This window comes from Sceloporus occidentalis, unplaced genomic scaffold, assembly GCF_023333645.1.
Source record: "Sceloporus occidentalis isolate IW3139 unplaced genomic scaffold, rSceOcc1.0.p SCAF_43, whole genome shotgun sequence".
Taxonomy (NCBI): domain Eukaryota; kingdom Metazoa; phylum Chordata; class Lepidosauria; order Squamata; family Phrynosomatidae; genus Sceloporus; species Sceloporus occidentalis.
Genome location: NW_028317023.1, coordinates 3,303,691 through 3,329,845, shown reverse-complemented (window position 1 = coordinate 3,329,845; position 26,155 = coordinate 3,303,691). Strand labels below are relative to the sequence as shown.

General features: G+C 41.8%; 1 protein-coding gene, 1 non-coding gene and 1 pseudogene across 2 annotated transcripts; all 3 read left to right on the top strand.

Annotated features, from left to right (window-relative positions):
• The first annotated feature begins 543 nt into the window (after positions 1–543).
• Positions 544–673, top strand: LOC149289704 (small nucleolar RNA SNORA35). Its single transcript, XR_016277318.1, has one exon. It is a non-coding gene; the product is annotated as a small nucleolar RNA SNORA35 (small nucleolar RNA).
• A 3,096-nt stretch (positions 674–3,769) lies between these two features.
• Positions 3,770–10,764, top strand: LOC149289703 (E3 ubiquitin-protein ligase TRIM50-like; annotated as a pseudogene).
• Positions 10,765–17,823: 7,059 nt separating this feature from the next.
• Positions 17,824–24,174, top strand: LOC149289702 (28S rRNA (cytosine-C(5))-methyltransferase-like). The gene is made up of 10 exons (XM_089490229.1): positions 17,824–17,916; positions 18,119–18,241; positions 18,858–19,029; positions 19,102–19,210; positions 19,291–19,438; positions 19,513–19,628; positions 20,168–20,346; positions 21,006–21,216; positions 22,160–22,306; positions 23,919–24,174. Exons 1-10 carry the CDS (start codon positions 17,824–17,826, stop codon positions 24,172–24,174), a joined length of 1,554 nt encoding a protein of 517 aa, XP_089346355.1.
• The last annotated feature ends 1,981 nt before the right edge of the window (positions 24,175–26,155 follow it).

Here is a 26,155-nt window from a genome sequence, read left to right as displayed (position 1 = left end):
CACAATGAGAGAACTGTGGAGGTTTCTGTCCGTGGCAGAGCTGGGGTCACTAGAAAGCCAGTGTGCATCAGGGCCTATAACAACATGGGTGGGGGTTGATCTGTAAGATCAGCTCCTACAGCCCTTCCTCATTATGAGGAAGGAAAAGGCCTGGTACAAGAAGGTTGCACAAAAAAAACAAATCCCGGAATGCAACTTTCTTTTTTTGCAGTTTCTGCTTCAAGTCATTTCAGGTATCTTGTACCAAGATGCACCTGCCCCCCGGGCGGTGATTGAGTCCAGCAGAATTGGGGCTACCCATTTTATTGTTAGACTTCCTCCTACAAAGAAGAAGCAGAATCACCAAAAAAGATGCAGGGTATGCTACAGCAGAGGGCAAAGAAAGAACACCATGTTCTACTGTCCAGATTGTCCTGGAAAACCTGCACTCTGCCCTGGTAACTGCTGTACCACACATCTGCCCATTTTTATTTATTTTTTGTTCCTGCTCCACTTTTGTATATATATTGCGTTTTTTGCTGCACCATTTTTATGAGCCTTTATTTGCACTGACAAGTGTCCCCTGTGCCTATTCTGTGGCTGAGGGTTCACTTAACGGTGCTAGATCAAATCCCTTCTTGGAGAAAGGCCAGGCTTTCTAGTAGCCTGCCCCTTCTGAAAGTTGGGTACAAAAAAAGTTTTGACCGGATGTCAAAATTCCAAATTGAAAAGTGAATTACGCATGTCCCAAATGTTACCTTTTAGACCCCACACAACCTGACAAACCATGCATGTGGGGTATCACTGTACCCCACATGTTGCTGAACACATATTGGGGTGTTGTTTTACAGTGACACATACCAGGACCTGTATATTTATATGTGTGTGAACAAAATATAAATAAATTACTATTACAATGTTTGACAAAGTGTGGTTGTATAATTAGTGCATGACAAGGGTTAAAATACCAGAATTTGAAAAACCTGTCTTCTTTTAAAAAATATATGGTTTCATGGGGATAAATTGAGTTACCGGCTTCAAAGATGCTAAAAGTCCGTGTTGAAAACCTGTATTACGCATGTCCCAAAAGTAGCCTTTTACCAGCCAGACAATCTGACAAACCTATGCATGTGGGATATCCCTGTATTCAGGAGATGTTGCTGAACACATATTGGGGTGGTGTTTGACAGGGACATATACCAGAAGTGGTAAATTCATAACTGAAGTATGTGTGTGGAAAAAATAAAAAAATAATTTACTACCGTAAAGTTTGATAAAGGCTGGTGGTAGAATTAGTTCATGGAAAGGGATAAAATACCAGCATTTGAAATAGCTTGGGATGTCTAATTTTAAAAAATATATGGTTTTATGGGATAAATTGCATTGGCCGGCTTCAAAGACACCTGAAATAGCACATGGGGCAGAATGACCAGCTTTGGGGACAAAACGCTACAAACAAACAAACCATAAAACCATTGGGTATTTCTAAACTCAGGACAAATCGCCTTTAGCTTTAACAGCCCCCTTAGTCAATTCAAAAATGTTCACTTTTTTATCAGCCCTAATTCCTCAATTTAATTGCTTCCTAATCTTGTCCCTTAACTATGTAAAAGAATGAAAGGGAAGAGAATATTTTTCCTGGGATGCCATTTGGTCTAGGGCTGGCCCTAAATGTAAGTCTACTAAAGTAATAGGTATATGATTTTTTTCTTGGAAGTGATAGGGTTAACATGGCTTTTGAAACATCAAGCCCTATTGTTCTCTGCATGGCTCTGCCTCTTGGTATAGGTACACAGAACACCTCATTCTCATCCATATCACATGTTTAGCAGATAAGGCACAAGCTAGGGCACTATAGGACACACTATCCAACTAAGCAGTTGTGCTAGCAAGAAAGAAAAACAACAGGTCTGTATATAGATCTACCATTTGTTTCAGAATTTCTAAATGTATTTTCTCACTGATCTTACTCTTGTCTGTATGTGTGGCTCTGTATGCAATTTATTAATCTAGACATTAGATTGCTATAATCAATGCATTTGTCTTGTGGGTTGATTTTGTTTTGTGTTATTTCATTAAAACTTTCTGCACTCATATTGAAAAGTGGCCTTGTCACCAAAGCACCAGTAGAATGGTATTGGATCTTAGATGACTATTTAATGCTATGCTGATAAGAACACTTTTTCTACATAACACTATTAATTTAATTAAGTCACACTTATGTCATTGTTTCTTTTTTTGTGTCTGTGGCAATAATGGAATTGCTGGTTACTAATAATGGTTATTTTTGATGTACCTTAATCTTTAGAATATTGTTTAACTATAAATAGTATACATTGGCCAGTTAACAGGAGTTAATAATATATTGAGTAAGGTAATCCGAGGAATTTGAGAAACTAAATTTTAATACTACAAATATATATTTTTTTAAATGTGTAAATCATGTTTGAGATACCAGGATCTCTTATATATTTTATTTTCTCCTTTTCTAATGGCTTATTTACAATTTAAATAGCAAATAAACATTAACCGTAAATCCTAAAGAAAACTGAACACTATTTAGCAGCATACACTGAACTTTTCATGGGCTTGGTCATCTTGTACTTTGTGATTGACAATAGTATGATCCAATCACAAATCCTGAATATATCCTGTCCCCCAGAGGCCACTCCTTATATGACTTGCTACCTGGTCATATGAGCTCTACCCTACACATGTCATCACAGGTTGTATGTGTGTGCGTGCGTGTATAATATATATATATATATTATACACAGGTACTGTGCTTGTAATAATACATTAGAGTTTGTATTTGGGGAGTTGTATCTATATGCTCTGAGCCGCTGGCCATCAGGATTTACATTCCAGACTACTCAAAAAACAGTTGTTGGACTTTTGAATTAGACTGGAATTTGATGGATCATCTCCAAATATGTACAGAGTTTGGGCAAATTGAGGTAGAACATTGGTCAGAATTGTTAATTATAAATGGAAGCAGATGTTTTTGTGGCCCCTACCAATAAAGGACATTAGAACGTATGTCTTACACAAATGATGGATCTAATTATGCACAACCTGGTGCGCATCATGTAATCATTCTGTAACATATTACAGCATTGTAACATTGTTATACATGTATGTAATGCTTGCTTCCACTGCTGGGTCCCCATAGACTATCGCAGCCCCTAAGTATTTGCTAAATATCAGGTAAAACGTCTGCATTTGAAGACCTGACCTGCTTGTTCTGTCCCTCAAGGACAGAGCTTTCAACCAAGCATGCAGATTTGTGAGAGTAGAAGATTAGAATGGCTGTGCTTGTAGAAAGGGGGGACACACCTGTAGAAGGATAGAGTTGGAGGGAACAGAAGGACAGTGAGATAGGGGGTGGTAGAGCGAAGGAGCACTGAGATAGTATAGGGAGACCAGGCTTAGGGAACAGAAAGTAAAAAGCAAAGATAAGTTATTTGTGCACCATCCTTGGATTTTCCCACCTTCCAGCTGTCAAAACTTTTTTTTTTAAATTCAAAAGGAGAGATAAAGGTAAAGGGAATCTGAAACAAATAGCATAAAGAGGATTAAAAATTCAGATTCAAAGAAGCAGAAGCATTCATCTTGCTTTATTTGTTATTTCATAAGGATTATATAATAACGAGAGGTTTTTGTTTCGGATCATGCTTGCCTGAGTTATTATACATATCACTGTAGAGCACATTTCATTTTTTAGCTCAATAAATTTGCACACTGTAAACTGATGTTCTCATATTCATGTTTTGCAGATTGTCAGAGGGAGATGGCTTGTAACATTACACTCCCTCTTTTACAGAACCAACTGACATGTCCAATCTGTCTGGAAGTGTTCAAGGACCCTCTTATGTTACAGTGCGGACACTCCTTCTGCAGGGACTGCTTGTGGGGTCTGTTGAAGGAATCTAAAATCAATCTACTGTGTCCTGTGTGTCGAAATGAGATTGACGACTGCACGTTTCCCCCTAATGTTACAGTTAAGCATCTCATTGAGACCCTGAAGATGTTGAATGAGCAAGAAACAGGGGCAGAGACTTGCCCTGAACACCATGACCCACTGAGCTTGTATTGTGAACAAGACCAGGAGGTTATTTGTGGTCTCTGTGGTATTATTGGAGACCATCACCACCACCAGATCACTCCACTGGCTAGTGTATACAGCAGAATGAAGGTAAACATGTTTTCAAGAGGTGAAGCAGTTAGCTAAAATGTTCCACATAGATGTTTTTTTCCAACTTTCCTAGATTCCTATATTATCATGTACTACAGTGGCATCGTCTTACATAAACGTATTCCTTATAATTTATTTTTTTGTTGAAAGCATCTGCTCCAATCTCTCACATGACAGAAGGGGTGTTAACTTTAAGGTCTTTTAGTTTAAAGGGACCTCACTCTCCATACCTATTACACAAAGCACCTCACTCCCTCACACCTATCACACATCACTCTCATTACTTAAGAGGTGTCCAAATGACTGTCCCTATAGTTGCAACTTAGTCCTGCATGCTGTGTGTGTGTGAGAGATGTAATGAAGCTGTAATACAGCTGCTGACGTTCAGTGTATTATAAACATGGGTATACTGGACTTTGCTGTGTTTCAGGAGGAGGTGTCTACGCTGATCACAGAAGTGCAGAAGGAAAGGAGGAACCTAGAGGAGGCAATCAGTAAACTCATCAACAACAAGACACGCATCACAGTAAGTGACTGAACGCGTAAACTCATTTGTAACACTATTGTTATTACAGGGGTGCATCTAATAGTTGCACAATCGTGTAAATATATGTATAGTGATGTATGCAGCACCTGCATCCCCCTTTCACTGCCGCAATTTTATTATTATTATTATTATCCTTTATTTATATAGCGCCAACAGTTTACGCAGCGCTTAATACAATACATAAATTCAAGGGATATGACAAGACAAGAATTGACAGACTAAGACAAACCGATACATTTGGTGGAGAGAGCCCTGCTCACAAGTTTACAATCCTTACGGCTGCTGCTTCTCCCATACAGATCACAACTCTGGGGCTAGGCCAGAATTTGCTTCTTTACGTTTGTATATATTTATGTGTGTGTCTGTATACCAGTTGCATTTTGCTATCATATATGGTGTTTTTTCAAACAGTACATGCCTTGTTGCACTTAAAGTATTACTTTCTAATACAAAGAAATAAGGTAAGTTTATATAAAATAGTTTTGTAGGCAGCTATAGCCTATGAGACACACATACTCCTTGGCACAGGATGCTCACACGCCAGACCGGAGATGCACATAGAACAGACTGAGATTGAAGTAAGAGGTAGCTGTATATCGGCCCCTGAGGATTCTTGAGCACTGGGCAGCGGCCTCTGTGTCTTGTAAAAAAAAGATGCTCCTGCTTGTCACTTACAGTCATCTTGCCTGAGTGATCTTATGTATCACTATAAGTAAATGGCTGAGTGATATCATATATCATGATGATATTTATAATATAAATATCCCCTTAGGGACCAGGCTTTTTTTTTATTTGTACATTTCGTGACCCAGGCTTTTAACACTTTTGTGGTGGTTGTATTTAGCTGAAACTCTCTATGTAAACCAGATGACACACAGATTTCTGTTTATCAAAGAAATACCTTGAGTTTGTGACTAACTAGTTAGATCATTGTGTACCTAATATTTATTTACGCACACCCACATGTTCCTTAACACATAGTGATTAGGGAGCCAGTCACACATAGGTAGTCTGATGTCCTTGTGGCTTGTCCTTCATAAGATTTCAGATAAAGTTTTGTTGGCTTCGGTGCAGGAAACATAGTTGTATAGGTGAGTCTAAAATACAGGAAACCCACAGTAGGGAAAAGTTAACATTGTGGATGAATCATATTCTGTTTCAACAGTCCCTAATACAAAGTCAGTACAAATCCTAGATAAGATGACTATACTTAGAAGGTAAACAGGGAGATTTCACCATTTACATTAATGTACCCTGGGTTTAATATCCTTTCATCTCATAAAATGAAATAACTCTATTGTATGTTTATATGAATATATGCATCATGTAGGATATGATTTAACCCCTTAGGGACCAGGCTTTTTTTTTTATTTGTACATTTCGTGACCCAGGCTGTTTTAACACTTTTGTGGTGGTTGTATTTAGCTGTAATTTTCTCTCTCTCATTTAGTGTACCCACACAAGTTATATATTATTTTTTTCAGAACAAGAAGGGCTTTCTTCAGATACAATTTTGATCATATCATCTAATTTTAGCTCATCTAAAAAAGTGAATGGAAAAAAAACTAGACACCCCAGGGTATTTCATATGCACTAATTCTACCTCCAGCCTTTGTCAAAGTTTGTGGTAATAATGTTTTGTGTTCTACTGTGTTTCCCACACATTGTAATTTATGTATGAATTTACAGCCCTATATATAGGTATATGTAACTGCCAAAGAATACCCCAATAAATGTTCTGCAACATCTCCCGGCTACATATGGGAAGTGTGCTTTTTTCTCATTTGGACATCTGGCCAGTGTGAGCCTATGCCCTATTCAATTTACCACATAAAACCCTACATTTTTTTCCCATGTCAGGATTTTTGGGAAGATGTATAGCTAATTTTAGCATTTCCTCATAAATATAAACTTTTTTTAATTTTTGACTTTTTTTTTTACATTTTGTTGGAACTGGATGTCCCTTTAATTTTAAATGTTACCACATTTTTATTTTATTTTTTTTAACTTTTGATTCTAATCACATTGTGATTAGAAAGCTGGACGCAATTGACTTGCATAGTTTAATGCAGTACCTGCCCAGAGTTCCCAGGAAGGTCTGGAGAGACTCTGTTGGAAACTTGTTGATTTTTATAAAGAGAGCCGCCATCTTGCGAGAGGCAAAATCTCCCTCAGTGATGCTTGTGACCGCTCTTCAGAATAGGACATGCCACAGAATCACAAGGTGCATCAGTTTTTGATTTTTTTATATAATCCCCGTTCAATACAGACTTTTCTGTTCATGAGGCAGGCATGCATGCCCCATCTCTGGGGTGTCTGTCTCCAATTCTGAAGATTATTTAGCATTTTTTTTTGTCCTGCTGTGTTCACCAAGGAACCTCTCCCACAAACTACTTTTGGTTGTAAAAAAAAAAAAGTGTTTCTTATGTTACAGAACGAATCAGACGTGTTCCAGCGTTTAATTTGCAAGGAGTTTTGCGAGCTGCAAAGATACATTGCAAAAGAGGAGTCTCACTTTCTGAAGGTCATAGCGAGGAAGGCTGCAGAGCTCATCAGCTCCATTGAGACTCAGCTGAGGCAGAAAAGGGAAATCTTGAGCGCAGTATGCGAACGAGAGAGAGATCTACAAAGCTTGGGCAATGAGAACCACTTAAATTTCATTCGGGTAAGACAGCACTGTTAATGCCAGTGAAGTCTAGACGCCGTGCAGATGGGTTCTCCTTATGAGAAACTATCGAACTTTTGAAATATATTGATTAAAACCTGAAATGACTGCTCACCATTCCAACCTTTGCAATTTGAGATAAATCAACCATTCTCGCAGGCATCTCTTTGTTACTGTCCAAAGAATACACTGGCCTCACCAATGTCCAAGAAAGGTTTCTGTAAATGATATTTACTGATTTGCCTATTGCCTGTCAGACTCTCGCATTTCAATATGTTCAGTCAAAGAAGACAGCTCTATTCCAACCAATAGAATATCTTCTATCTGATACTACTTTTAGGATGTTGGAAGATAAGAATTTTTTACGCTTGTATTATTGATATAAAAAACTATAAAAATGATCAGACTGTATCCACTAAATGAGAATTAGTAGTAAAGTTGAATGTTCCTACTCCCTGGTGTCACTATGCATTAAGTAAAAATAGCCACTATTACTGTTTTATTTTGAAAATAACGCATTGCAGTTTCCTTCTCCTAACTCCTGTCATTTGCTTTTGTTTACAGCATTACACCATGGTAACTTCCAGGTAAGAAAGGCAGAAATGGAACATTTCACAGCAAAATGTTGCAAAATTTATTGCATAGTGAATTTTTATTTTTTTATTTCTCAGTCCACAGACACCCTTTCCACGGTCAACTGACACATCTTACACCTCTGTCTCCTTCAAGCCTGGATTTCGACAAGATGACATTAAGCTCACAGTTTGGAAGCGCTTACATCGAAGGATCCTGCCAAGTAAGAGGTTTCCTTAGTGTCCTCAAAACATATGTGTTACATATTAATACATTTTAAAAGTCACACATGATATTTTGTTCCTATGGGCAGGGGCGTAACTAGAAACCTCAGGGCCCCGGTGCGAGAATCTGTTAAGGGCCCCCCCACCCCCTTTCTCACTATCTCCCCTCTCCCTCCCCCCCTTCTCACAATCTCCCCTCTCCCTCCCTAACCCCCTTCTCATGATCTATCCTCTCCCTCCCTCCCCCCTTCTCACAATCTCCCCTCTCCCTCCCTAACCCCCCTTCTCACGATCTCCCCTCTCCCTCCCTAACCCCCTTCTCACAATCTCCCCTCTCCCTCCCTAACCCCCCTTCTCACGATCTACCCTCTCCCTCCCTACCCCCTTCTCACAGTTTCCCCTCTCCCTCCCTACCCCCCCTTCTCCCAATCTCCCCTCTCCCTCCCTACCCCCCTTCTCACGATCTCCCTCCCTAACCCCCCTCTCATGATCTACCCTCTCCCTCCAAACCCCCCTTCTCACAATCTACCTTCTCCCTCCCTACCCCACTTCTCACAATCTACCCTCTCACTCCCTACCCCCATCTCACGATCTACCCTCTACCTCCCTACCCCCCCTTCTCACGATCTACCCTCTCCCTCCCTACCCACCCTTCTCACGATCTACCCTCTCTCTCCCTACCCCCCCTTCTCACGATTTACCCACTCCCTCCCTACCCCCCCTTTGTAGGTCACTTACCATCAACTCCTGTGTTGGGAGAGTGAGGCGTTTGTCTCGGGTGCCGGCGCTTCACTGCTGAGCGTGAAGCGCCGGCACCCAAGATAAACACCTCACGCTCCCAACACTGTAGTCTGGGCAGCGCTGAGGCAGGCGGCGGCAGCAGCGGGGAACAGAGGCATCCTGGATTTCTGTCAGTCAGGGGGGCCCAAGAGTTGCCGAGCGGTTTTCAGCAACCACTCGGCACCCCTTGGGCCCCCCTGACTGGCAGAACTCCAGGGCCCGGTGGCAGTTGCGACCCCGGTAGTTCCGCCACTGCCTATGGGAGCTACTGCTAAGGTGACACAATTATGCTCATATTCATATTATTCTCCGACACATCTTTTAGCTTTGCAAGTAGTGCAGAAATTGCAAATATCTGCTTACTGATGTTACAATGACACTTGGCTACTTTTTGAAACATTGTCTGAGCAGAGTTCTCCACAGGGAGCAAAGTGGCCTCTTCTGTCATTTTTGGAATACTGGTGAAAGTATTTGCCCTCCTCTAGTCAACAACGGGACCATCTAATCTCCAAATGAAATACCTGCAAAATCTTGCATGACCTCCAAATCGGTGCATGCATTTTTTTGTTATAAGTTTCCACGTACCCTGGCTGTCTCTACTTAAACCAGTAAATAAAATCAGGAAACATACTTAAGTATGCTTCTGGCACATGCTCTGTAGACTACAATGGGAATAAAGTCAGCCAAATATATATATGCTAGTTGAAAATCAATGTTCATGTGATTTATGCTCATGCACCTAATGACAGTGTGCATTTTGATTCAGAAATCATGCCTAATTGATCTGAAACCATACCACTTTAACCCTAACAATCCATCAAGAGTAGACAAGCGGCATTCACTCTTCCCTAGAATGTCAATGATGTCCCCCACCGTCAGCCTTTTAGCCAGTCACTCACCTGCCGTCTAAAGCCTAGTCGCTGATGGCATTCCTTGTGAAGGTCTTCTGTGCAGAGCGTGTGTGTGTGCGGCACGCACATTGCTTAAAAGTAAACACCGCTAGAATATCACGTGACCAAATTTCTGGATCTCTCCTATAAAATACAGCCTGCTCCTTCGTCTTTGCTTAGTTGCGGTTGTGGAGCTGTGGCATTCCTTGTTACTTTGAAATAACCTGCTGCCTACCTTGGAATTGAAAGTGTATACAACTATGCATTGAATTTACTTTGCAGTGCCATTGTCTTGTTATATCTGGAATTCAGCTGTTGTGTATATCTTTCAAACATTGTGTTTTGTGCTGTTTTCCTAAGCTCCGGAAATTTTGAAGCTGGACCCCCTCACTGCACATCCTCTTTTAGAACTGTCCAAAGGAGATTCTATGGTGCAGTGCCGTTCTCTGGCCACCCGCCGGGGAAGCAACCCTGAGGGCTTTGACCACAGCAGTTGTGTGCTGGCAACACGTGGTTTTTCCACAGGTAAACATTACTGGGAGGTAATTGTTGGGTCCAAGCCAAAGTGGAGAATTGGTGTAGTGAAAGGCACAGTTAGCCGCAAAGGCAAGCTGAATCGAGCACCTGATTCTGGTGCCTGGCTTATTGGGCTCAAAGAAGGACGGATCTATGAAGCCTTCGCATCTCCCAGTGTCTTGCTTCCCATCAACAGCCGGCCACAGCGCATTGGTATCTTCCTGAACTATGAAAAGGGAGAACTCACCTTTTACAATGCAGATAGTTCAGATGAACTGATACCGTTATACACATTCCAAACAGAGTTCCAAGGAAAGCTGTATCCTCTGTTGGATGTTTGCTGGCAGGTCAGGGGACCAAATCCCCAGCCTCTCATACTTCCACAAGCCTACTAAAAGGAGACACCACCAGACCATACCCCTACCTATACCTATACACAGGGCTGTTTCCAGAGTGTGTGTGTAAATACGCATATATCATTTCATCCCAAGAATAACATGTATTGTACAGGTTCTGTTCTAATGATTATCTGGCAAGACAACATAGAAGCATTGGAACATGCATCAGTCCTGGTATTCTTTTGTACAAATGGGTCTGAATATAATGCAGATCAAGTTAGTACACAGGGACACTTTGGATTTATAAAGTAGTAAAATGATGGTGAGTTTTAAACTGTTATTGTATTCTGCGTAGCTTGGAATAATGTTAAACTGATTTATTTCGGGATGTCAAATCTTGGTAAATTCTTTAATCGCTTAGTAAAGTAAATCTTACATGTTATATTATTTTTAACTGATTTATATAGCGCCAACATATTCCGCAGTACTGTAAGATACATTTATAAAGAAAATAAAATACTGTTTAGGAGTTGGATTGTTGTAATTAATACATCAATAGTGTTTAGGAGCTCATGTTAAGTGATTTTAAGCAGATTCATGTATATGTCATCAGGGTGAAATTTCTTTTTCTATGAAGAATGTAATACAACGGAATTGTTTTCTATTGTACACAGTTATTTTTGTACAGTTTACATAATATATTAATTATAACAAAAAGAAAATTCAACTAAGTGGAAATTTCGTGTGCATATGTATGTTTATATATATATATATATATATATATATATATATATATATATATGTAAACAAATAAGCAAAGATATATTTAGCAATGCTTTATCACAGCTGTATTTTTGAGAGCTACACAATCCCACTTTACCTCTATTTATTGATAATCAGCAGAATATATAAAGAAGCACATGGTGTTCAGGGGAAGGTTGGCAATTGCCCCGGGCTGCTTCAACTTTCTTAAAAAATGGACCAGCATACTCATAGAGGCTTGGAGTCGTCAGGGTCACGTAAAGCAATGTTACTTGACCCTGCAGTAAATGCACGGCTGTTTTCACAGTGTGCGCGAAAAGCTGGAAAAAAAGGATATGTCTTCACGCCAGATATAGTAAATCCATAATTGGACAGTATTTGTCCATGAGCAACGGAAATTTTCTCCCACAGGTGTCATGTTTTTAGTAACATTCCTTATCCAAACGAGGAATATCTTAATAATAAAAGCATCACACGCACCCCCGGATTCCCGCCGTTCCAGTCCCGATTGCTAGAGTACTAACGGTGCGTACCCGGGGGCATGTTCAGACTGTCCCTGCCAGGCCCGGACTGGCCATGCAAATGCCCAGTGTGCCCGGGCGGGGCAGGGCCGCGGCCGGATTGACTTAAGGGCTAATGGAGCTGCAGTTCCAGGCCCCTACCTTAAAATAGGCCCAGTCAGGACTGGACTGACTGGGCCTATGCGGCTGTCCTTAATGCAGGGCAAAAGGGGCACATGCCCCTTAAGCCCGCAGTAACTGCGACCGGGCCCGCAACTCTAGCAGCGGGCCCGCTACTTACCTGGCAGACGCGCTTGAGCAGCGTCTCTTCTACCGCCAGGGGGATGCAGGAATCCAACGGAACCATGTGACGTACGTCACATGACCCTGCTGCGCGTCTGCTTCCCCTGTGCAGATCTGCAGAACTCTGCGAGCGGTGCGTACATCATTAGTTCAGGTAAGGGGGTGAGGGAGGCTGTATGGAGTATGTGAGATTGAACGAAAGAATGAATTAATGAGTATATGTGAAGGAGTGAGTGAATGAATGTTTGTGAATGAGTATATGTAAATGAGTATCTGAATGAGGGAATTAATGAGTATCAATGTATGAATGAATATCTGAATGAGTGAATGATTATCTGTGAATTAGTGAATAAATATTTGAAAGAGTGAATGAATATGTGTGTGATAGCATGGATGTGTAAGAGGGGGGCAAAGATGCAACAGGCAGGCTGTTTTGGTGGCAAAGTTGCCACAGGCAAGCTGTTTTGGGGGCAAAGATGCCACAGGCAGGCTGAGTGAAACCGTCCGTGGAAACCCTCCGGATGCGGGTGTCAGTGTGGCAAAGCCTGTCCAGGTGTTTGTGATTGGGTGTCAGAGCCTGTCCTGTTGTGTGTGTGTTTGGGTGTCGGTGTGGCAGAGCCTGTCCTGGTGTGTGTGTCAGTATAGCAGAGCCTGTCAAAGTGTGTGTGTATGGGTGTTGGTGTGACAGAGCCTGCCCTGGTGTGTGTGTTTGGGTGTCGGTGTGACAGAGCCTGTCCTGGTGTGTTTGGGTGTCGGTGTGCCTGTCCTGGTGTGTGTGTCTGGGTGTCAGTGTGGCAGAGCATGTCCTGATGTGTGTGCCTGGGTGTCAGTGTGTCACAGCCTGTCCTAGTGTGTGTGTTCGGGTGTCAGTGTGGCAGAGCCTGTCCTGGGGCGTGTGTTTGGGTGTTGGTGTGGCAGAGCCTGTCCTGGTGTGTTTGAACACAGAAAAGAACCCCAGCACTCCAATCAGCTTCCAATCCTTAGGTTACTTTATTCAAAGAAAGCAAAACAAAAAAGCAACGTTTCGGCCAAACGTTGCTATTTTTGTTAAGCTTTCTGTTTTTGTTTTGCCCTTTTTTCCTGCTAGCTCCCAGCTTCCTGGGAGTTGAGTGCTGAACCATTTCTTCTTCTTTTAACTGTCCTGGTGTGTGTGTTTAGATGTCAGTGTGGCAGAGCCTGTCCTGGTGTGTGTGTTTGCTTATCTGTTTCCTTAATTTACAGTGGGAACTATTTCATTTGTACTTATCCAGAGATAAAATGCCCTCCTGAATTTGTAGTGATTTCAGGGGACAAAACATTCAAGGCCCTGAAATCATTTAGTGGAAAAGATAAGGTATTGTGTTATTTACTCTAATATTTTTTTAAAGGATTAGTTGTACTAAATTGTGGCTTCAGGCTTCCCATGTTGAATGACCAAGTATTATGTATATGTATGTGCATATATGTTTTTTCATAAAAATGGGCTGCTCAGTCTAAAAATGCCCAGGCTTATTTTTTGTCCCAGTCCGGGCCTGGTCCCTGCCATGTAGCAATACCTGCCCTATTTTCATACAGGGGAACAGCTCTATGTGCACTTCCTTCCCCTTAAATATGCTCATTTTCCTTATAGCCCATGCAAGAGCTATCCTTAGTCTTTGGGTGTTGTTTGGTATTGCCTTGTTCTGTCCTCCACCGATTTCAAGGCCCTTGCCTTACCTATGAGTTATCTTGTCCTATTTTACTGCTGCCATTGGATCCTGAACTGGCACCAGACCTCTGCTTGACACTGGCCTTCGTTCCTGCCATATCCCTGTATTCTGATGTCTTCAGAACTTGACTACGATTGTTCCTTGTTCACCTGCACTACGTTTCTGTGGAATCGACTCTGCATTGCGGATCATTGTCCAGACAAATAGTCTAATAAGCCTGCTATCAGATGTTTTGATCTGACTCTTAATTGTAAGGATATTGTAAACAACAAGCATTTTCTAGGTTAATATTATATTGTAGTCTGCAAAAAGTTAGTATAAATACTATGTGATGTATATTATAAAAGTAAATATAGAAATATTTTCCAATCGTATATTTCTAAACTTTCTTTTTGTTTTGATTAATCATACAGCAAAGTGTATGAATTTAAACACCTCCAGGACCACCCGTTTAGCAAAATCTATGAGATATCTCTACTTTTGATTATTTTGTATCTATAGTATTATGGAGGTACAAAGAACATAAATTAACGACCTCAGTCTGTAAAATCCTTTACTGCACCCTACTGATCACTTCCAGTATTGCAGCTTGAAAAGGTAAAGATGAAAAACAATGAAAATAGTCAAGGTGGTCTTCATAAAGGAAATACTAGATTATGTATTCAGAACTTCTCATTAAAACACATTAATCTGTATTTTGGTGCCATCTTTTCATTGAAAATCGGACTTGGCTCAAGACAAATTTACTTGTATTATATAGAGGGGGCAGCAGAGGGATTATTAACCCCTTCAGTCCCAGGGGTTTTTGGTACCTCAAGTCCTGGAGCAATTTTGCCATCTTTGCATGGTATGTTGGTTCAGCGATTATTCCACTTTCCTGCGAATAGTGTAAACATGTAAACTATATATTGTTTTTTTGAGGAGAGATAGAGCTTTCTTTTGATACCATAGTTAGATTAGCTGAAAATTTAGGACGAGAAATTTACTAAAAATTGGCAGAAATTAGAAAAAACTATTTTTTTTTATACATTTTTCCCTCTGAATCCTCACAAAATGAGGTCAAGTGATGGACAATCCCCTCCAAGTTTATCAATTCAGGTGTCCTGATTTCAGAAATACAAAATTTATATATATTTCCATACTTTCCCAGCACTTATAGGGAACATACTATAACAGGGGTGTCCCAAGTTTTTTCTGCAGCGGGCCACTTCATCAGAATTGTATACGTGTGAGGGCCGCGCTCATTTTTTACTGTGAGAAAATATGGCCTTTAATAAAATATGCAGATTAAAATAAAGTAAATGACACAAAACCTTTACTTTTCCTCTCACTGATTTCTGGGCCTAGAAAGTGTTGTGACTACAAATTCAGGATAATTTAAAATGAAATAGTTCTATTTATTCTAGGGATGCACCAAAATGAAACTTCTGGACCAAAACATTCACAGTTCACTTAGCCAAAACCGAAAATGACCCCCCACCTTTAAAAATAATACTAAAAACTAACATTTTTAATAAAAGTAGGTAACACCACAATTGGACAAAAAAATATAGCAATATGACTTGGCATTATATAGCCAGGCAGGCAACCAGTAAATGCTGGTACCTAGGCATGATGGGACTGTGCTTGCTGTTAGCAATCATACTCCTATCATGCCAAGTCAGCCAGTACATGCTGGTACAGGGTGGCTGTAAGTGATGTGCAGACCCCATACTTCTGGCAGCATCAATACACAAGGGGGCAGCTAGCTAGGTTTCAGCATGTACTGGCTGACTTGGCATGATAGGAGTGTGATTGCTAACAGCAATCACAGTCCCATCATGCCTAGGTTCCAGCACTTACACATCCAACCAGTAAATGCTGGAACCTAGGCATGATGGGACTGTGATTGCTGTTAGCAATCACACTCCTATCATGCCAAGACAGCCAGTACATGCTGGAACAGGGTGGCTGTAAGTGATGTGCAGATCCACAGTTCTAACAGCAATCACAGTTCCATCATGCCTAGGTTCCAGCACTTACACATCCATATCACACACACACTCATTCATTCATATACTCATTCATTCACAGATTCATTCCCTCAATCACGCATACTCATTCAAACACCCTCCCCACCCCCTTACCTGCACTGCAGTTCCTCGATGCCGCTCACAGACTTCAGCAGGGGGCGCGGCCTCCCTCTGCGTTCTCTGGTACTGCACAGAGGAAGCAGTACTGGAGCATAGTCATGTGATGTCAAGTGAACTCTGCTGGGTTCCGCTTCCTCTTTGCAGTACAAAAGACCCTCCCACCGGTAAGTAGCAGGGCTCTTGTTGTAGCAGGGCTTGAGGTACGGCCTGCGTAAGGTCGCTTGCCCTGGCTGCCGATCTTGCGCGGGCCGCACCTCGAGGTCTCGCGGGCCGCACCTCGAGGTCTCGTGGGCCGCATGTTGGACGCCCCTGTACTATAAGGTGTACATTATTCGTAGAATTTTTACGGTTATGGCTTAATAGGTTTGGGGGTTGTGAACGGGGGCAGGAGGGTTATACTGGGTAGATGTTGTGTTAGTGCAATGGGGCGTAAGGGTTTTTGATTTTTTTTTATCTTTTATATATATTTATTTTTTTCAGTAACTTATTTATTTTTAAATCACTTTTTTTCTTTCATTTTGTGTTTCCGCATGGAAGGAGGATGAGAAACATGGTTTCTCACTCTCCTCCCCACGATCTCTATGCAAGTCCCCACAGACTTGCATAGAGATCACAGCATCTGTGTCTCCTCGGAGTGATCGGATATCCCTGCAGGGTCCTCCGATGACCTACCCAGAAGGGAATGCCAGCATTTAAAAATGTAACAGTTTTCCGGAGTTCGGACAGCGGAAAGCCATCGATGCTGGCTTCTGCTGTCAGGGGGAGTCCAGGCAAGAAGGGCAGGACATACCATTCTTGGATGCGTTCTTTTGGACGTACTGGTATGTCCTTTTGGGGCTGAAGGGGTTAAACACTGATCTACAACCACCAGACAAACTGAGACTTGCCCTTCCCACAGAAATCTTGTGGTGCTGCCATCACTGCAGGGGATTCTGGGTAGGCAAGAGCAAATTAGGTTAACGCGCATCACCTTTTGGCTCTATATCCATTTGATACATGACCCCTTGGAGCAAATGTCCGCTGTACCACAGCCTTTAAACAGAGTTCGGGACAGAGATGCGGAAACCAGACCAGCCGTTTCATACCTAATGGGACTGGCAATGAGGTTGGATACTGGCTTATTCTGGTAGAATTCAAATTTATTTTTATTTGGTCACATATGCCTTTTTCTCGGTATCCAGTGACAGGGCTGATAATATTATATATATATAATAACCAAGTATATCAATAAGAAGCCAACTTCAGCCAGTGGCTAAGACGTTAGAAGCTGCTGTAAGTTCAGCATCACCTCTATCTCCCTCTGCCAGAAACACAAACGATCAGATAACCTCCATGCCAGAAATTTGGAAATATAGTTTTACTAATCCCACGGAAAATACGCCTTGTTTTGCTGCAGTGAACCCTATAGGATGAATTCTAGAACTCCAGCCAGGTAAATGGGACATACGGGAGCCTGCAGTGTATGTGATAAATACCGTATCCCGCAAATCACACTTCTCTAGCCGCGCTGGAATTCCGTTCCAGAATCGTTAACAAAACTCTTCCCTCAGGATAAAAGCGCGAGAAGCGTACCACACTCGCCTTACATGTAACACGGAACTCGCGCTTTATTGCTGAGAACGCGCACCGTAAAACGAGCTCGGCCATAGTGTCGTGAGCGTTCTGCTTTGCGGCTGTCTCCCGGAAGCGAAACACGTGGGGACTGGGCAAAGGAAACAGCTATTGGGAATGATGTCGGTGTACCTGGTGGCGGCCAAGATCCTAGATAAACTGCAGCGAAAGGAGGGGGCTTTGAAAACGCTTGTATATGACAGCAAATACAAGGTGTGTGTTATGGCTTTATAGTGATTACTGTGTACATACAGTCCTAATCGCGGCATGTCACTTCCGCTCGCAGTATGCATTCATATTCATGATAATAATAGGTGTGGAGAATTAACAGATAATCCCGCCTATATATATATTTGAGGAATACGTTTTTTTTTTTGCCACCTCTGCTATTGATATATTCTTTTGGGGTCTTCAGAATGTCCGGCAGCTGTACGCACTGCTCTGTGAGACCCTCCGCTACTCTGCCATACTGGAGGAAATTATCACCAGCTCAGGCTTTCTGGGAGGGCAAGTGAAGATGACCCCCAACCTGGCCAAGGTAAGCAGGGCAACAATATTTCTTATACTATACGTCTAAAGGTTTCTCCCTCCCTCTCTCCCATCATACATACACACTATTGTTGTGATGTCATAAGATTAACTTTTTGAGCTCCATACATCCTATTAATGATGCTGTGAACTGCATGCTATAAATATTTATTAGGGTGTAACGTGTCAGTAAGACCCGTACAAGTAAAGAATTTGCCTGGTTGCAAAACCTCAAACCTTGCCTGGCCCTTGGTTCTGGGTTTAGGACAACCTCATGCCTATCCCAGCAAGCTTACCTGAAATGTGTAAACCTTTAGCACGTTGCAGCCTTGACAGTAGGGAATTAACCACTTAATGGGTGTCCGCATGTCTGATACTCAAAGTAGAAGTAAGCCATGTAGAGGTTCAGCTACATGAAACTATAACATTCTGGCGTAAAATATTTTTGTGTAAATAGTTGATGTATTGGTTCCCAGAATATAGTTATTTTTTGACAAAAGTATTTACCTCTAAAAGATCCTGTGTGCATGCTTGTTGTACATCGCTATAAATTGCATGCTGTCATTGGCAGAGCAAAATGTTCTACAGGTCAAGCACATCCCAAATCCTGTCTTTTGCCCCCTAAGGTGGTGGTTTATGACTTACTATTTGGAAAGGGAGTGCAGTGTGGGGGCCGGTTGAAAGCGGTTGTCCTCGCACACCGGACCAGGTTGAGGGCAGAACTTGCACGTCTGAAAGTGAAAAAGAAGGTCAGCAGCGACAAGGATCTGGTGACTCCTGCAGGCGGTGCGGCTGTCGGTACGTGTTATGGGCTACAGTGCATCCAATATTAGTTGATGCCTGATTCATTTAACATCCATGTGATTTCAGGTGCTGTGGTGCCACGTTACGTCCGTGTCAACACGCTGAAGACTTGCATCTCTGATGTTGTTGCTTATTTTAAGCGTCAAGGCTACACCTACCTAGGCAAAGCACGCAGGTAACTATTTTATTAATGTGGTCTTAGTTACAGTTTAAATTGCTGATGTCACTATTAGGAAACAATCTTTTATGTTGTAGTATAGAAGAGCTTAAAGAACTTTGGCGGAAACCAGGGAAGAAGTTCCTGCAGGACCTTCATGTTCCAGATCTACTGGCATTTCCTCCGGACACAGACTTCCATAATGACTCCTTATATACAGCGGGCCACCTTATACTGCAGGACAAAGTGAGCTTTCCCCAAATGTTGAGCAAATCCCCATAAAGCATTACATACTTATGAAGTGGTTCCATTTTCCGTAGGCAAGCTGCCTCCCAGCTTTACTTCTGGCTCCTCCAGTGGGTTCTTTTGTAATTGATGCCTGTGCTGCTCCTGGGAATAAGACAAGCCAGCTGGCTTCCTTTTTACAGAACAAGGGGTAAGCATCGCAGCACACCATATTGATGGAATGATCTGTGACACACAACGTTTTAGTTCCAAATTTGGTGCTGTTCCAATTGTATTATACTGTGCTGCTTCTTGATTTTGTGCGATGCAGAATAACATGGGGTTGTAGGTCAGAAAGTCAAGTCAATAAATGTTAGTTCACTCCGATAATTGATAACACTTTTCACAGGGTAATTATGTTTTTGGGGCATTTGTCCTGTGGAAAATCATCCCCTCTACTCTCATTGATTGAACTTTTGCTTTATTCAGGACCAGGTCAGAAGCCTTACAGGAGAAAGTTTACAGGGATAGCCCATTACAATGCATAGTGAGGTTGTCATATAATGAGACCTATGTGTCAGCAAGATTATGCCAGGTTGCATAAAATTCCAGTTGTTACAATGATGTAAACTTGAAATAGATGCCCTCTGCCTCTCTCTCGTTTTTCCAATCATTGTTAGAACAAGAAATTATCTTTTTAGTTGGTGCATTGCTAGAAAGTCCTCTGACCTGTTCCATTCGTATTTATAGGAAGGTGTTTGCCTTTGACTTGGACACCAAACGTTTAGCCACAATGAGCACGCTTCTGCTACGAGCTGGGGTAACATGCCAGGAACTAGCCAATCAGGACTTCCTTACAGTCAATCCAGATGACCCCAAATTTCAGAAAGTGAGCCACATCCTTGTAGACCCATCGTGTAGTGGATCAGGTAAACAAGGAGAATTACCACTTGTCTGAAAATACAGTACTATGTTTTCTTTTTTTTTTTTTTTTTTTTTTTTATATATATTCAATCACCTGAATGCCTGCAGCCCTATCAAGGTTAAGGTGTAAAAATGCATCTGTTAATAAAGTGTGCAAAATTACAGACCTTAGTGTTTTGGTCGTTAACCCCATTAACTTTTACAGTACACAACAAAAGCAATTTTCATGTTTTTGTGTGTGTGTGTGTTTTTATAATATATTAACTTTTTCTATTACATTATTTTCTCTTTCTACACTGCTGTCTGTTAGATTCTTTTATGGCCCTGTTCTTTTATGATCTCTGTTCGCTCAGGGGAACCACACATTGTGTGATCAGTAGGTATGAATCCCTGTAGAACGTAACTGTGCTCAATTAGAGCACTGTCACATTGGATCTGATAGCTCAGGGCCACTAATTACTCATGCTGTAACCCCATGACGTAGGGGGATACGTCCTTGGTCCTCAAGGACGATTTTTTTGCTCCAAATATATATAATGTGTTCCTTGATTGAGTTCTCTGTTGAATCTAAACACGACCGTTATTGTAACAGTTTGCACTGACATCTTTAGTTTGGGAACTTCATGAGACAGCTTTGTGATTTGTCGTAAATCTCACTTGCCAGGGATGCCAGACTTGGTGAGGTTGCTTACTGATGAGGCAGAGCCCGATCAGGTTATGCGTCTGCAGGCTCTTTCAAGATTCCAGTGCCGTGCTGTGTCCCATGCCCTTCGTTTTCCATCCGTGCAGCGTGTTGTGTACTCGACTTGCTCTGTCCACCGACAGGAAAATGAAGATGTAGTGTGGAGCACCCTCGAACAAAACCCAGATTTCAGGTAGGAAACTCTTGAGAACTTGTCTCTCTTGTTAAACAACACAACATGGCTAAAATATGTAACATATAGCATGAGAAAAAGAGATAAAGAAATACCAATGCCAGCTGATAGATGGTAAGGCTTTGTGCAGAATACCCCTTTTATGAAGAAATGATACGCATGTTCTGTATGAACATCAGGAACGACTTTATTATCTATCTGAATCTCTTGAGTAGAAAGCGGAGGTGCGGAAAGCTTTCTGGTGTTTTAACTCCTTGACAACAACTGACGCGCCAGGCATGTCATGGAAATGCATGCAGTTTGAGACCATTTACGTGCCTGGCGTGTTATGGGTTTAAACAAGCTTAGAATTAGATCAAAGATCACTTTCTTCGTTCAGCCGGCGCTGCTGCAATTCTTAAATATCACAGCATTCAGCAACATCACAAAAAAAGTGTTGGGGTCAAGACCATCCTGAGACCTCTGAGCTCCTCCTGCAGGTTGATTAACACACATTTAGTAACATTTAAAAGCAATGCTCCAGTGATGTCACCATCATAAGGGGAAGCATCCAGTTCCACAAAAGTCCTAAAATTGTCACTGTATCTTCCCAAAACTCCTGGCACAGAAAATGTTAAAATAGCAGCATTTAAATACCCTGGGAATTCTAGTTTTCAAAAGTAATGAGGTTGATGGGGGTAAATTGAATTTGCTGGCTTCAAAGATGTCCCAAATATAACATGGGCTCCAGATGACCTGATGTTAAAATTTGGAAAAAAAAATAAAAAATAATGAAACGGTTAAATATATATATATATATATATATATATATATATATATATATATATATATAATCAAATGTTTAGTGTAGAATGTTGGAGTAAGAGATTATTAGGTAGCTTGCTGCATTTGTCAAGTGCATCTAGAATGAGATGTTGCCTGGTTCCTTTTTATTCTCTTGCAGATTGGTCAATGCTCTCCCTTTGTGGCCATTACGAGGATTGGACACCTTCCCAGACTCCAGATGCTGTCTTCGTGCGTCAATGTCAGACACTCTCACAAATGGCTTCTTTGTAGCTGTTTTTGAGCGCAATCCCAAACAAAATGAAAGGTTGGTGACCTTGTTTCTGAAGCATCCAATTAGACAGGCATATATAAACCGTTTGGTTATAGTCCTAATTAAATGTGTGTCCAATAGTTATATACACACAAAAAAAAAAAAAAAAAAAAAAAGGCACATGGGTGAGAGAAACTGAAGCGCTGTTGAAATATTTCTTTGGTACGTTTGCAGCCCCATCTTGATGACAAGAGAAAGAAGTTGCCCTAAAGAAGAAAAAAATGAAGAGGAAGAGAATACAGAGTGTGGGTTAGTAAACAATCCCAGTATCCCACGGCAGAAGGAAAAAAAGGTTCAGACGACTCAACAAGAAAGCTGCGCAAAGAAAAAACGTAGAAAGAAGAAAAATAAGACTGCTCCTCAGTAGATAAAACACCTGAAATGTTTTAATTATCGAACTAAATGATTCCTTTTTCTTACCTAACATTTATTCTTTAAGTTACCGTAACAAAGATTGGTAAGGAGTTTTGCAAGTAAACACCGGTGCCCTAGGCGTAGGTTGAGATACATCTGAAGGCTTTAGGTGCGTAAAAGAGTTACTGAACCAAAGTAGCTTCTTGTTTTCCACATTTCTGGGAGACCAGCGGCACCTTCAGACCCGGTCCATGCTGTCTTACAGAAAAGCAGGGCTGATGATAGGGAGTACATGTCTCGATTTGTAAGGTGCTACTCCCTTTATGTACATTTCTTGGGGGAGATTAAAAAAAACAAACGAAGAAACATATACAACCCTTCCCTCTTTAGGAACCTAGTGAAAATGTTTGGAAGCATTTGTCTTCCAAGTCATGTCATCATGCCATGCCTAATGCATGGTATGACAAATGCTTCTCACAACAGCAACATAAATCACGGCTTATGAAAAGTAGTGTGGGATAAATGCCAGACTGGCTTCATGAACAGTCTGCGCAGATTGCAAAAATGCAGAGAAATTACCGTACACAAGTAAAAGATCTGATACAAAACATGGAATTGAAATAGTGGCTGTGGCTTCAATGCGAACTTGCCAATTCGTGTAGTACAGTTTGCATTTCATTTGGTAACATTGGTTATGTTGGAGTGTTTTACAGAAGAGTCCTATGAAGTGTTTAACATACTAGAACACTATGGAATGCTAGCTGCTCCTATGATTCCGCTTCTTCTTGTATTTGTTGCCTGGGTATTTGTCTTGAACCTGGAGGCCATTTCACAAAATGATTCACGTATTCAGATGAGATTCATAGAATTAACATTGTTCTTTATTAAACACAAAAGTTCTTTAGAGCCCTGACGTTAAAAGGTACCGCTACTCCTAAAACGATTTATAACTGAAATCAGCAATAGAAACAATTCCTACTGCTGCTGTATGACCAAACAGAATGAATTCTTTAATCGTGTTAAATTGTGCCTTATTTGTAGCATATGCTGCAAAAATAGGTTTCTTCTGGAGAAAGCAAAGAAAATGCTCCTTGAGTAATGTTTGTCTAGGTTTATGTGATTAAAAAAATGAAAGGGGGGCGTGGCCTGCATGGCGACCTGAGCAGACGCAGGGGGAGAGAGCTCTGCTGATCCAGATCTTTACTGCACGCCATCTGCATCAATCCTTGGTGATATTTCCACATCTTACAAGTTTTTGTGTTCCCTACGATATGGCTACCTCCCGTTCGCGCAAATCATCTATTATGCCGGGTTATTTCGAGCCGAAATCTCGGAAGAAAGTTCTCCCTCCAGACTCGGGCCTACCTCGTGCGCCTGACGATGACTCAGATGCCTCCACTGGCTTACCATCTGTGCCGCGTTCTGACGCTTCGTCTCCACGTCAAGCCTCACCGCTGGCTTTGCTCGATGATCATCCTGAGCAACAACTTACCTCGCATACGATGTGATCGCTTTTGCAAGACATGAGGATGCAGTTGAAACAAGATCTGCAAGATATTATCACTTCTCTCCGTCACGATGTTGACGCCATTGGTGAGCGCACTGACCAGCTTGAAAGACGTATGGATGACTTTGCGGACGCACATAATACCCTTACTGAAGAATCTTCTACCGTCCGCACAGAATTGGAATTTCTCCGAACCAAAATTATGGACCTTGAAGATAGGTCCCGCCGCAACAATATCCGGCTCAGAGGCATCCCAGAAGATATATCTCAAGCTGACCTGCCTGCCTATATTCAACAACTCTTTACAGTCCTCTTGGGGACTGACGAGACTCAGGAGATTCGACTGGACCGCCTCCACAGGGTCGCCAGACCACAATCGGTTAAGGCTAACGTGCCGCGCGATGTTCTTACCAGAGTTCATTATTTTGATATTAAAGAACAAATTATGCAGGCGGCCCGCCGCAAACCTGACTTACCTCCGCGCTTCCGTGATGTGCAGCTCCTCACCGATTTATCCCAACTCACACTACAACGCAGATGACTGTTTTCACCGATCACGGCACTTCTTCGCTCTCATCAGATCCCGTACAGATGGGGCTACCCGGTACGTCTCTACGTTTCCATGGAGGGCTCAACAACTACAATCTCTACGCCTGAGGAAGGCATGCATATCCTACATACCTGGGGCCTTACTACCGACCATCCGCCGTCATCTCCACACGCCGACACCACCCGGAACCGCTCGTCTTCACCAAAGAAACTTCGCCGAGAATTCAATTGAAGACCTGAATCTCCGCTGCATTTGTCCTCCTCATCTTAGTCTCCGTTTGGACTGGTAGTCCTAATCAGCTAAGTCGTATCTGCCTTTATTTTATATGTTTTTTTTTTTGTTTTTTTGTTTTTTTTACTCCACGGTTTATTATTATTATTTCTGGATTTGGCGGTCGCTCTCCCAGAGCATCTCCTGTTCCACTCTAGCTCTCCACGTATCCCCGTTGTGCTATCTACTGATTTAGCACATGACCGCTTCTATATGGTTTCATTGTTCTCGTTTGTTGTTTGTTTTCTGTTTTAAATACCATTTACCTCCATTTTATTATTTCATGACTCATTATGCCTTCTTCTTACATAGGGCTCGACTGCCCAGTGTTGAAACTTGCTCTGAGGTGTGGTGTCTCCCCGCGGGTGCAGGCTATCCACTGGATTTAATTTTGTGCACTTATATTTCCTCTTCCACTCACCATGGCTACACTTAACTTGCTTTCTTTGAATGTTAAGGGGCTTAATTCTCCCCACAAATGTAAAATGCTATGGGAGGAGGCCAAAGCCTCTAAGGCTGACATTATATGTGCTCAGGAAACCCACTTAAAAAAAGGTCCACATTCTCCCACTCTCTACTCTAAAACGTTTACCTGGCAATACCACTCAACGGCTGCCACTAAGACAGCTGGAGTATCGATCTTGCTCTCCAAGAGCTTAGCATTTACTCTTCACCACAAACTTGCTGATCCGCGGGGACGATACCTCATCCTCATTTGCACAATTAATTCTTTGATATATACTTTAGCCTCTTTTTATGCTCCGAATACTTGTCAATCCTCCTTTTTCCGCTCTTTTTTAGAGAAATTAGATCGTTACAAAAAGGGCCAGTTAATTCTTTGCGGTGACCTTAACTCCCCTCTTGATTTGTCCCTGGACACTTCGACGACACGACAGGCTTCCCACACGAACCACGTCCTTAAAACGAGTTCTGACTTGACTGCCCTACTTCATTCTCACATGTTGTTTGACGCTTGGAGGGTCCTTTACCCGGGGGAGAGAGATTATACCTTCTTCTCCTCCCCACATAAATCGTACTCCCGTTTGGACTATTTTTTTTTAGATAAACTATCTCTTCAAAAGGTTCTTTCTTGCCAAATCGGTGTAATATCTTGGTCGGATCATGCTCCGGTCCTGCTCAGTATTAAGATAGCTCACCCAAC

Bases quoted from the DNA above. Each gene is read 5' to 3' on its own strand.
- LOC149289702 (XM_089490229.1), top strand. From the start codon at position 17,824: ATGTCGGTGTACCTGGTGGCGGCCAAGATCCTAGATAAACTGCAGCGA. The intron at 19,439-19,512 runs GTGAGCTTTCCC...CATTTTCCGTAG, and splicing joins ACCTTATACTGCAGGACAAA to GCAAGCTGCCTCCCAGCTTT. The intron at 22,307-23,918 runs GTTGGTGACCTT...ACATCTTACAAG, and splicing joins AATCCCAAACAAAATGAAAG to TTTTTGTGTTCCCTACGATA.